An 11,015-nucleotide genomic window follows, 5' to 3' on the forward strand; every position below is an offset into this window, starting at 1 on the left:
GCAGTGCACTAATGAGAGCCCTTAAATGGAGAAAACGTGATGCAGTGCACTAATGGGAGTCATTAAATGGAGAAAACGTGATGCAGTGCACTAATGGGAGTCATTAAATGGAGAAAACGTTATGCAGTGCACTAATGGGAGCCCTTAAATGGAGAGAGTAAGATGCAGTGGATTGTACATGCTAAGAAAACGTCATGCATGTCAGTGCTCCACCACATGCAGCTGGTGCCCTTCCTATTTTTCGCCCCTGCCCCTCAGACAGCCCGAGTCCGCCACTGAGGGAGGCGTACAGTCGCCCTCAGGTGAGCTACACTATTCTCATTACACGCTCGACCTACATTTACATGTGCAGTGACTTTCAAACACAGCAACGCCTCCCCCGCTTAATTAATATCTAATCCAACGAAGAGAGGTCTCAGTTATTGTACTGTCTACGTGCGCGCGATGGCGGACAGGTTCTTTGTTTGCCAGTCTTGACGGTAACGCGCCCGCGTGCTCGCGCTCCCTCATTATTTCCACAGGTGCGCTCAGCAGCTCGGGAGGACACAGTGCAGGTAGAGGTCGAGCCTCCGCCTTATCGTGAATAACGTCACCGAAAGTAAAACAAATGTCGCGAATGTCTTACTGTACTTTGTCGCTAAGGTAATGCGAGGCGCGCGGCAGCTTTGAGTAATTTACAGCAAAGTAAAACAACAGGTTTCGGGGGAGTTTAAAGACTTGACTTCACCTGTGGGGGGGGAAACTAGTGTCGTTTATGAAAGCAGCGTTAAAGCGGATTCTTATTTAAGTAGTCCGTATAAATATAGAAGATGGCTATCCATCTAACGTTATCTACCTGGAGCAGCAGGTAGCAGTTTATTTGTTCATTTTTAAAGTAGTAACGTGAGCGTAATGACTCCTTTTGAACAGCAGCAGCAGGAGGATGACATATGGCAGATGCTACAGCAGAGAGCACAACCAACATGGAGGACTTCTTCAAAACGGTAAACTTCACACTCGTTGTGTCTGTTAGCTGTCTCTTCATATCCAGTAGCCTAATATATATCTGTGTGTGTGTGTGTGTGTGTGTGTGTGTGTGTGTGTGTGTGTGTGTATATATATATATATATTTGTAGGTGGGGGAGGTGACAAGCCTCATTGAAAAAATGTCCTGCCAAGCAGAAGAGGTGGAGGGACGACACGGTGCTATTGTTTCCTCTGCAAGCCAAGACAAGAGTAAGTAGAGAGCACCGTCATGGCGCTGATGAGCTCTCAGAGATCTACCCTTCCTCCAGGGCACACACCACTGAACACACACACACACACACACACACACACACACACACACACACACACACACACACACACACACACACACACACACACACGCTGAGCCTGTTTGTATAGAGGGGTAACGGCTATATGGAAAATACTTAGATGGCGTAGAAGAAGATAAATGTATCGTATGAATGTTTTGGTCAAGACGGAGATATAGCTACACCATGATAATAATGTTACATTAACAACCGGCCAGATCTGCTGAATGAAAGTTAAAAACGTATCCAACACGTGGCTGCAGGTGCTCTGGTCACTACGCTGCATGTTAATAATTAATAATGCATATAAAAACCCAACCATTCTTGGATGTTAACGCTCTTTGACGATGTACGTCTTAAAGTTAAGGGATCACCAAAGCTGCTGCATTAAAACGAACCACATTTTAAAATGCTGAAATGATGCCTTTGATGAGGTGAACGTATTATTCTGTTCGTAGGAAAACAAGACAAGCTGAAGCTGCTGAACGATGAGATCAAGAAGAACGCCAACTTGGTCCGAGCCAAGTTAATATGTAAGGGAGTGCTGTTTTTTGCAAAATGTGCTTTTCGTACAGTAGATATTGGTTTGTCTCATGCTGTAGTAACACAACTAGAGCGAAGTCATTATGGATGCGTAGTTGTGTAGGCTGTCGTTGGTGTTTGATACAATGAGGAAGAGCACCGCATCGCGCTTCCTCTCAAATTCTGGAACTGCGTCGTTCACAACATGGCATTTGACTTGCAAATGGTTAGAAAAGGAAGGCTGCTATACTCTCCACTCTAATCTGCGAGTTAACCAAACACATTTTTCTGCGGCTGCATGCGCAGAGTGATGAAACGGTGTGCTAGGAGGACTGTGCGCGTTTTGATCTGTGTACTTTCAGCAATGCAGGAGAACTTTCCTGCGGATGAGAAGAACGGTGAAAGAGCCTCAGCAATGCAGCGTATTCAGAAGAACCAGGTCTGGCAGCACTTTTATCTCCTGTAACAAGCCAGGTGCATAAAGACAGCCGACTCATTCATTACAAAAGAAGCCTCAATCTTTAGGCACCTGTCAAAAAAAAAAAAATCCCCTGTGACAATGTTCTGTGCGCAAGATTTCCATTTCAATGAATTCATTTTCGTGAATCGATAATCCGATTTTTTTTTTTAAATGTGTCTTTCGCCAGCACTCCCACCTGACCCGGTGCTTTGCTGAAGTCATGAGGGGCCACCATGAGGCGCAGATCTCCTTCAGAGAGAAATGCAAAGCACAGATCCAGAGACAGCTGGAGATTGGTGAGCTGCCAAAAGAACAAATGACACTAGAACACGAGCCCTTGTTTCCCCCCCCCCACCCCCACCCCCGCTCTGCTCAGTGTGTAACTGGACTTCGTATCATACACCAGGATCATGGCAGTACAATTGATGTCGGGGGTTTCTACACTAATAGCTCCTCAGATATATATATATATATATATATATATATATATATACATATGTTATGATGTAGGATGGTAATATTATTCACTCTTCTTCCCAATTAGGTCATTACAATGAGTAATTGGTTATCAGCGTTCAATTTTAATTATCTATCAAACTGTATTTTCCCCTTCAGTTTACACACAGGTTGCGGTTTACATCTACAGTAGACTTATTTGATTTAAGAGACAGTGATGTAGCAGTAGAGGAGCAGAGGTGTAATTGCGCCATCCTGTGGTGAACACCTAAAAAAAAAACACTTGTTAGCTCACAACACAAAAAAAACGTTAGGATTCAAGGATGCACTTTTGTTTTAGAATGATGTTGGTGATACAACAGCTTGTTGAACTAACTACCTCTGTCACTATTTCAGTGGATAAAGTGACGACGGATGAAGAGCTGGAGGACATGCTGCACCGAGACAATCTTACCATCTTCATATCCGACGTGAGTGGAATTTCCTTCGATTCTGGCCGACAAAAATGGCAACGCAATAGTTAGTAATTATCTATCGTAGCTTTCATTTTGTTGTGGATCGCTTAGATATGGGGTTAGGATGTATTGTGAAGCGAATCAGATGATGATTATATAAACTGGTGCACTTTTCCTGTTGCAGATCAACTGCGACGCTCCGATTTCTAGCCGGGCTCTGAGTGAGATCGAGTCTCGTCATCAGGACATCATCTGCCTCGAGTCCAGCATCAAAGAGCTGCACGAGATATTCTCCGACACCGCCATGCTGTTGGAGATTCAGGTAAGATGGCTGCCTCGTTTGGAAATATGCATGCCTAATATGAAGGAATGTACCGATGTCGCAACCTCGACTGGTGTTACTTGTGCTTTTCTTCCATCAGGGAGACTTGATCAACAATATAGAAAAGAACGTGACGAGTGCAGCGGAGTATGTCGACGCGTCCAAAGCACAAACCCACGATGCAGTGGCATACAAGAGAAACCCATACAAGGTAGCGTCTCTCCCGAGCTTCTTCAAGTCTTTCAGGAGGAAAAGCTCCGCTAAAACCGCTACAGATCAAAACGCCTCTGATTCAAACCACGACTGAGCTCCCGAACCCTCGGCTGCACCAAACATCCTGATCTACATCAAAGCCTGCGCTCGATGGAACGCGCTTTTCATCCGATTTCTGCCGACTCGAAGGATAATGAGGTCGTCGTTAATTTCAATTTGAACTGCTATGATAATGATGTGTCAAAGGTGACGAGGCGCTGAGCCAGTTTCTGATGCTGCCTGTGGACTGTCAAAAGGACAAATGCAGCTTAAAACCTTAAAAAAAAAAAAATCTGAATTTCGCTTTCAGCAATGGTTACAGACTCTAAATCATTTAGTTTTCAGCCATGCCAGAATTGCTCCTTTTCTATTATGATAATACAAAGAACACACACCAAGCTACATTTTTAGACTTGGGATTGATTTGTTCATCAACACACTGTTAGCCAGTGTTCCCCTTAGTGGCCAGCAGGTGGCACGGCAACATCAGATAGAACTCTGAACCAGGATCACTTGACTTCCCTCTTCTCTGCAGTCCTGCTGAACGCCCGTGTTTTTGTCTGATACTGTTTTACCAATATCGTGTTTTTAACATTCTGAAAGAAATGTCTAATGCCTCGCTGTGAGACTATGGCAATCCTGAAATAAACCCATGTGGTGAATGCTACAGTACGTAATGTGTCACTGGTGCCTTATTGTAACATGTGAATAACTACAGTTGGAGGTCTAAAAGTCCCTCTATCCCATTCGGATGGGTAACAAATGTCAGGAAAACCATTAGTTGTCAAGTTTGGCCACTTCAAGCCAGAAGAGCTGCTTCAGTTCTCAATGGCTTATGTATTCTATATATGTATCAACTCTCCACTTCTAATCTTTTTATAGAAATTTTCGTCACTCAGTGTTTTGATAATGGTAGTGGAGAGTGCTCTGTAACATCGGGCCAAAATGTCAATTGGGGTTTGAGCGTTTGATTTACATAATTCTATTTCCATTCCCCATTCAGCGATCCTTTATGTCCTGCAGATAGAGGCATTATCGTCAGGAAAGAGACCACTCTTAGTCACTACTGAAGCATGTGTATTCCTTACGATGCTCCACTCGTTAGCTTTTTTATATTCTTAATTTGTCACCTGCAGTTTTTGTATGATGGATAATTGCTTACAATTATCGGGTCTCGGTGTGATCTGACTGGAGGGGAGGATAGACAAAAACTCCCAGACAAACTGCATCATGGGAGTGCTGCCAAGATGAACCCAATGACTTGTCTCAATGTGTCTCTCTCCCCCCCCCCCCCCCCCCCCCCTCCTCCTCCTCCTCCTCCTCCTCCTCTCTACCTCCTGGGTAAGATTTCACAGCACCTCTGCTCCTTGCTGAAACCACTGATTCCCAAATGGGAAAACAGAAAAGGGAATAATAGAGAAGGATGACAATGTAATTTGAAGAAAGAAAGAAAGGGGAGACCGTGATAAGATAAGAAGTGAAATCAAACAGACCCAGGCCTACGTAAAAACATGGCTTCTTTATTGGTTGTGCCAGAGTGGTGAGGTCTTAACATGGGCCTTGACCACAATTTAAAAAGGGCTGAGTGACATGTGGCTGCATAAAATGTAGGACCGGGGCTGTCTGCTTTGATTGACAGGTCATCTCTCTGTCTGTCATTTAAACAAACGGGGCTAATGTGCTGAAAATGGCCCGTTTCCCCAAGTCGGAATGCACTACAAGGATGGACAAATGCACGGTCGTAAAGGGCTGAAGCACGAAGGGGGAACAGTCTCTTTTCCTTGCCTCCTCACGGAGCCTCCGGAGCAGGCTCACTTCTTTGCTTTGCCCTGGGCGGCCACCGCCTCCATGGCCTTCTTTACGGTTTCCTCATCACCAAGGAAAGCCATGGGCTTTATAGGCTTCAGGTTTGCGTCCAGCTCGTACACAATTGGGATTCCCGTTGGCAGGTTCAGCTCCATGATGGCCGCGTCAGACATACCTGGAAAGACGGGCAGATGGATCAGACGGGTAGACATGCAGATCAGCAGACGGAACAGAGACGGAATGCAATTGATACAGTACAAGGCTGCCCAGCCAAGCAGACAGGAAGAACAATAGTCAGCACAGCAGGGTTTTCTTTACATCTGATTGTATTTGAATTAATTTTGATCACAGCAATCTGTAACTTCTAATCTAAGAAACTACTTGTCTCTCTCATCCTTGACACCTACAGCACCATTCCTATCTGACATTTAGGCCCTCAAGGCTGTATGACTCCCTTATCCATGTCTGGCCACTCCTTGAAAAAGTACAACCTTTATACATAAAGGTCATGACTGTAACGGGAACCACACTCATGACCCTCTGCCCTGTCCCTCAGCTGAGTCCCTGCATGCTATTTTTATGCTCTGTAATCCACAACTGTGTGTGTGTGTGTGTGTGTGTGTGTGTGTGTGTGTGCATAGATAAGTGTCTGTGATCATTTAGGCCTTGGCCTTTACAATGAAAGCCGAAAGCTATTTTCAAACCAAAACATTCGGTTCATTTGCAATTTGCCATTTTGTGATGTAGGACTTTATAATGTTAACATTCACCTCTACTTTTCACTGCGGAACTTTTTGGAAGCTTCTGTCCTCCTACAAACCGTAGTACTCACCCTCCAGGTGCTTGACGATGCCACGGAGGCTGTTGCCGTGGGCGGCGATAATAACGTTCTTCCCCGACTTGATTTCTGGCGCGATGACGTCATTCCAGAAAGGCAGGGCGCGGGCGATGGTGTCCTTCAGTGACTCGCACGTGGGGAGCTCACCGGGCTTCAGATTCTTGTAGCGCCGGGACTGGAGGTAGTAAGAACAGTGAAAGGTAGTTTACTCCCACAAAACAATTGACAGAAGTTACTGATAAGACAAACACGGTGGTGCTTTATGACAATCTTCTGATTAGATTGCTGATTCCAAATTAGCCAACGCCCTTCTTTTCAGTTGTCTCACCTCACTGATGACTTTGTTGTAAGGGTGATCCTTCTCCATGGGCGGAGGTGGGATGTCAAAGGAGCGGCGCCAGATCTTCACCTGCTCCTCGCCGTGCTTTTCTGCCGTCTCGGCCTTGTTGAGGCCAGTGAGGCCTCCGTAGTGACGCTCGTTCAGGCGCCAGGTGCGAATCACGGGCAGCCACATCTGGTCTGTGCCCTCCATGATGGTCCACAGGGTCTTGACGGCACGTTTCAGCACGGAGGTGTAGCACACGTCGAACTTGAGGCCCGCGTCCTTGATAGCCAGGGCTCCACGCTTGGCCTCCTCCATCCCCTTCTCGCTGAGGTCGGCGTCGAACCAGCCGCAGAAGCGGTTCTCTTGGTTCCAGGCGCTCTCGCCGTGGCGGACGATAACCAAACGGTGGGCAGCAGCCATGTCTCACAGTGTCTCCTGAGTTTGACTTAAACCACACACAGTTCCCTCAGCCCTTCTAACTTGTGCACACACACACACCGTCTGACCAACAGTGAGCCCAAGCCAGCATACCACACTCCTTTTTATAGCTGCCTGGATGGTGGCAGTGCATAAGCAGACAGGCCTCCTTCACGTTCCACCTGTGAGAGGCCTTGATGCTCTGATGGACATACATGGCCAGCCAATAGAGCCAGACCTCTGCAGGGCTGGTGGGACATGCGGCGGCTGGGAAGGCCAGAGTTCAGATATTTAGCCAAAATAGCAACATGACTTTTAAACTGAGATCTGTGGCACAAAAGTGTAAAAGATCGGAGTTGGCTGCAGAGAGGCGCCTCATTCGGAACAGTTTTAATCACTGAGGGAGAAACTGTAGCTCATTGCACTTTGAATATTTCATATGTTTAGTAAATATTGCATTTGTTCACAGGGCATAACAGGCTCAACACCGGGGTAGGAGGGAAATCCATGAGCGACGTGTTGCCAAAACACAGCTGAATTAGAAGCTGCATACAGCGTGCACTCATGTGCTTTGTCTTACTTTACATGCGGCCGGCCGCCAATGCTCCGCAACTTACTGACTAGCACAACGTTCTTCCACTGCTCTTAATGAACAATAATCATTGTTAATACAATTGAGGTACAAATCAAGAACAGGCGAAAGATGCAAGAAACAGCAGAAACAATTAGTGTTGAAAAGTGTTCCAGTCAAAAAGGAAAAAGGCTTCTCAAAGATCTTGAACTACATCTTTAACTCATCTTTAAAGGGTTCGACCTGGTCCAACCTGAGGAATCGTATCTTAGCAATATGATCATCGAGTCTCTTAAATCTAAAACAGGCAGAGGGATTTATAAAGTGTTATTACTGTCCATGACCTCTAGGAGTTGCTCTAGCATCAGATTTACATGCGACATGTCACAGTGTGTGGAGTCAGAATGAGGAAGCCCGACATTTCTTTTCTATCTCAAAGGAGTTACACTTTAGTAAGGCACTGTACATATACAGCTGCTACAACTTATACAGTGGTATTATATATGCTGTGCAAGTGCGTCACTACAACATATTTGAAGTATGCTCAATGATTCAAGAGTCTGGAGTTGAGAAACGTGTTCCACCCTACTGGAAACATTATACACCACTGAAACAAATAATCGAAAGCTAACTATTCTGCAGTATCCTTCATGAAATTGAATGTCGGGAAGCACTCAGACGTAGAGGGTAGGGATACGCAGCGCTGATGAAGCTTGGAAACTATAAGCCACAGAGCCAACGCTGTCAAGCAAAGTCAACGTCTCCTGCCACGACCAATCAAATTATGATCCATATATATATATAGAGAGAGAGAAATACAATCGTCCAAAAATATGATATTGATGGAGTTCCAGGCGTGACGCCAGCCTGCCTAATAAGGAGGTAGGTTATTGTATTGCACAAAGTAGGAACTAACAAGGATGATGCTGCAGGAAAAACACTGGATGTGCCTTTTTTGCAGCTGGGTCACACTGGTTCTATGGTGAATTGACATTTACAAAATGAATATGAAAACACAGTTTTCAATGCTGGAATGACGGATAATTAATATCAAGCTCTGCTGCTAGGTTTTGGTTCTATGCCATTTACTGTTCGACCCCTGTAGAAACCATTTTTGCAGCAGCGAAGAGCTGATAGACCAGTTGTATGGTACCAGCAAGGCATCCCGCTGACAGATGAAGCTCCAGAGTGGCTGTTGAACATACTGTGGTCAAACATCTAGCAGTATGATATTCATATATTTTCTTTAAGAGTTGTTGGAGACCAGATAGGTGGAGTACAGAGAAAGAGATTAACATTTGACTTGTAATCCAGGAATAAATCATAATATGAGCTCACTCTGTGAGTAGTATTGTTAATGATGGTGGCTGTGTATCTGTCAGCTTGTTATACAAAGCACCCCTAGTGGCCAAAAGGGGAATTTTACAAGTAATAATTTGATACTTAGACTAAGGCTGGGCTTTTATGTTAATCAGCTTCACCGTCAGAACAATCAAGTAATATTTATTTTTATACTTATTTTGTCACAACTGACCCTTTGACTTCCTCCCCCTACCCTACATCCCTTCATCCCCTACACTTCATCCCTTCATCCCCTACACTTCATCCCTTCATCCCTTCATCCCACAACTCTCATCTCTTGCTCCCTCAACCACTTTTCACTCCCGAAGTCCATCCCTCTGACTTCGACATGCAATTCACCATTTGAGACTCCTTATCGTTATTAGCATGGTCTTAGTTAGTGAATACACTATATGTGAGTTAATTTGTTTTGGGAAGAGAAGTTAATGGTCTACTTTCTCTCTATCATTTCCCCAAGTCCTGTAAGCGTCTTGTCTGCCAAAAGAAATCACCCTGGTGCAGATTGTCAGGCTGCTGTTTGGGTGGGAACGAGTGTACACAGGGGAGTTAGTGTGATCACAACTGTTACGATGACTCAGCCTGCAGCAGAGTCCATGCAGCTCCCACTGAAGTCCCAAACCGCTCACAGCACTGTCTATAGGTACTGGGGGGGCTTTGCTGCATAGGCAAATTACTGGAGCGTTCACACTACTGAACATGCACACATGCACGCACACACACACACACACACACACACACACACACAGACACACACACAGGCACAAAAACACACATACACAGTTATTGCTGAAAAAGCACTGCAATACACTTCATTTATGCATGGAGCTTGAAAGCAAGATTAATTTCCCCAACATATACTTTCACTGAGCCCCTGCATACCTGCACACACACACACTCACACACACACACACACACACACACACACACACACACACTCACTCACGCACACGCTCAAAAAGAAAATGCACGTCAGCAGCTGGGTGTAATTGACCTGCCAGGGTATCTGTGTTGCAGATGACTGTTTGTCCAATTGAAATAAGAACCTGACAAAAGGCAAAGAAGACTTTTCTTTCACTGATTAAAAACGTTGCTTTCAAACTAACACACTATTATCTCTATAACATTCTATACCTTATTCATTATTTACTGTACATACCTAAAATCATTACATTTAAGTAGTAGATGTTGTTAGTTTACCAAAATGGCTTTTACAGAGTAAGAAAAGGACAAAAGAAAAGCTGAGAATATATAGTAAATATTATTAACATTATAGAAAAAACTGACTGACTACTAATCAACCAATCTCCTAGCAAGCAGCCAAGCTTATTGACGGACCGAGACGTTCACTTCTTTTTACATGTTACCTTCTGTTTGGGTGGGATTTTATTATTGCAGGTCTTTTGAGGTTATGGCTGTAGTTCTGCTCTACACCAGCAGGAGAGATGCTGTGTCACGGTTGTAAATAAGGACGCCCCCCCCCCCCCCCCTCCCCTCCCCCCTCCCCTCTCCCCTCTCCCCCCCCTCTCTCCTGCAGTGACGATAGCACAACAAGTCGGTTTAACCATGTCTTTTTGTTCCATATAGAAAGTGGAACTCTTATCAAAATGTATGACAGTTTTTGCAGTAAGTCCACATAAACACACAGATTTTATTTATTTTTTTAAAACATTAGCTTTTGATGAACGTCACTGTCATGAAAACACAAACGTTAGTATGGATCCATGTAACGTCTATTTTTGCGACCTCTTCCCTCCTGTCTATCTTTAACTCCCCCCTCCGCTCATCCCCACGGATCCTCTGTCTCATTTCTTGCCGCTGCAGTGTAAGCCCATCGAGCCTGCATTGTCAGAGTTTGGGGTAAGCGCTTGCGTCAGAGCTCAGCCTCCTGCTATAAAAGCACAGGCTGCTGCAGCAGCAAGCAGTCGAGGCTTGAA

At 44.9% G+C, this 11,015-nt stretch overlaps 2 protein-coding genes across 5 annotated transcripts; one reads left to right on the forward strand and one right to left on the reverse strand.

Annotated features, from left to right (window-relative positions):
• The first annotated feature begins 478 nt into the window (after window positions 1-478).
• LOC137868622 (syntaxin-2-like) lies at window positions 479-4,434 on the forward strand. 4 transcript variants are annotated; one of them, XM_068705502.1, is made up of 9 exons: window positions 479-554; window positions 913-983; window positions 1,116-1,215; window positions 1,754-1,828; window positions 2,180-2,256; window positions 2,465-2,573; window positions 3,130-3,203; window positions 3,373-3,510; window positions 3,611-4,434. In XM_068705502.1, exons 2-9 carry the CDS (start codon window positions 930-932, stop codon window positions 3,815-3,817), a joined length of 834 nt encoding a protein of 277 aa, XP_068561603.1. In that variant the 5' UTR covers window positions 479-554; window positions 913-929; the 3' UTR covers window positions 3,818-4,434. The 4 variants fall into 4 exon arrangements, with proteins under 4 accessions (XP_068561603.1, XP_068561602.1, XP_068561600.1 ...); XM_068705501.1 differs by having other exon boundaries at window positions 496-554; window positions 910-983; XM_068705503.1 differs by lacking the exon at window positions 479-554 and adding an exon at window positions 627-642 and having other exon boundaries at window positions 910-983.
• An 832-nt stretch (window positions 4,435-5,266) lies between these two features.
• pgam2 (phosphoglycerate mutase 2 (muscle)) lies at window positions 5,267-7,250 on the reverse strand. Its single transcript, XM_068705902.1, has 3 exons — window positions 6,735-7,250; window positions 6,401-6,581; window positions 5,267-5,743 (listed from the first exon to the last, which is right to left on the reverse strand). The coding sequence occupies exons 1-3, from the start codon at window positions 7,149-7,151 to the stop codon at window positions 5,574-5,576; spliced, it is 768 nt and encodes a 255-aa protein (XP_068562003.1). The 5' UTR covers window positions 7,152-7,250; the 3' UTR covers window positions 5,267-5,573.
• Window positions 7,251-11,015: the final 3,765 nt, after the last annotated feature.

Source organism: Cebidichthys violaceus, unplaced genomic scaffold (assembly GCF_023349555.1).
Source record: "Cebidichthys violaceus isolate CVI_PGR_0920_01 unplaced genomic scaffold, fCebVio1.0.p SCAF_12, whole genome shotgun sequence".
NCBI lineage: Eukaryota > Metazoa > Chordata > Actinopteri > Perciformes > Stichaeidae > Cebidichthys > Cebidichthys violaceus.

Coding starts and splice junctions, on each gene's coding strand:
- LOC137868622 (XM_068705502.1), top strand. CDS start 930: ATGGCAGATGCTACAGCAGAGAGCACAACCAACATGGAGGACTTCTTC. Junction 984..1,115: donor TGGAGGACTTCTTCAAAACG/GTAAACTTCACA, acceptor ATATATTTGTAG/GTGGGGGAGGTGACAAGCCT. Junction 2,574..3,129: donor CCAGAGACAGCTGGAGATTG/GTGAGCTGCCAA, acceptor TCACTATTTCAG/TGGATAAAGTGACGACGGAT.
- pgam2 (XM_068705902.1), bottom strand. CDS start 7,151: ATGGCTGCTGCCCACCGTTTGGTTATCGTCCGCCACGGCGAGAGCGCC. Junction 6,582..6,734: donor ACAACAAAGTCATCAGTGAG/GTGAGACAACTG, acceptor TACTACCTCCAG/TCCCGGCGCTACAAGAATCT. Junction 5,744..6,400: donor CATCGTCAAGCACCTGGAGG/GTGAGTACTACG, acceptor CCGTCTTTCCAG/GTATGTCTGACGCGGCCATC.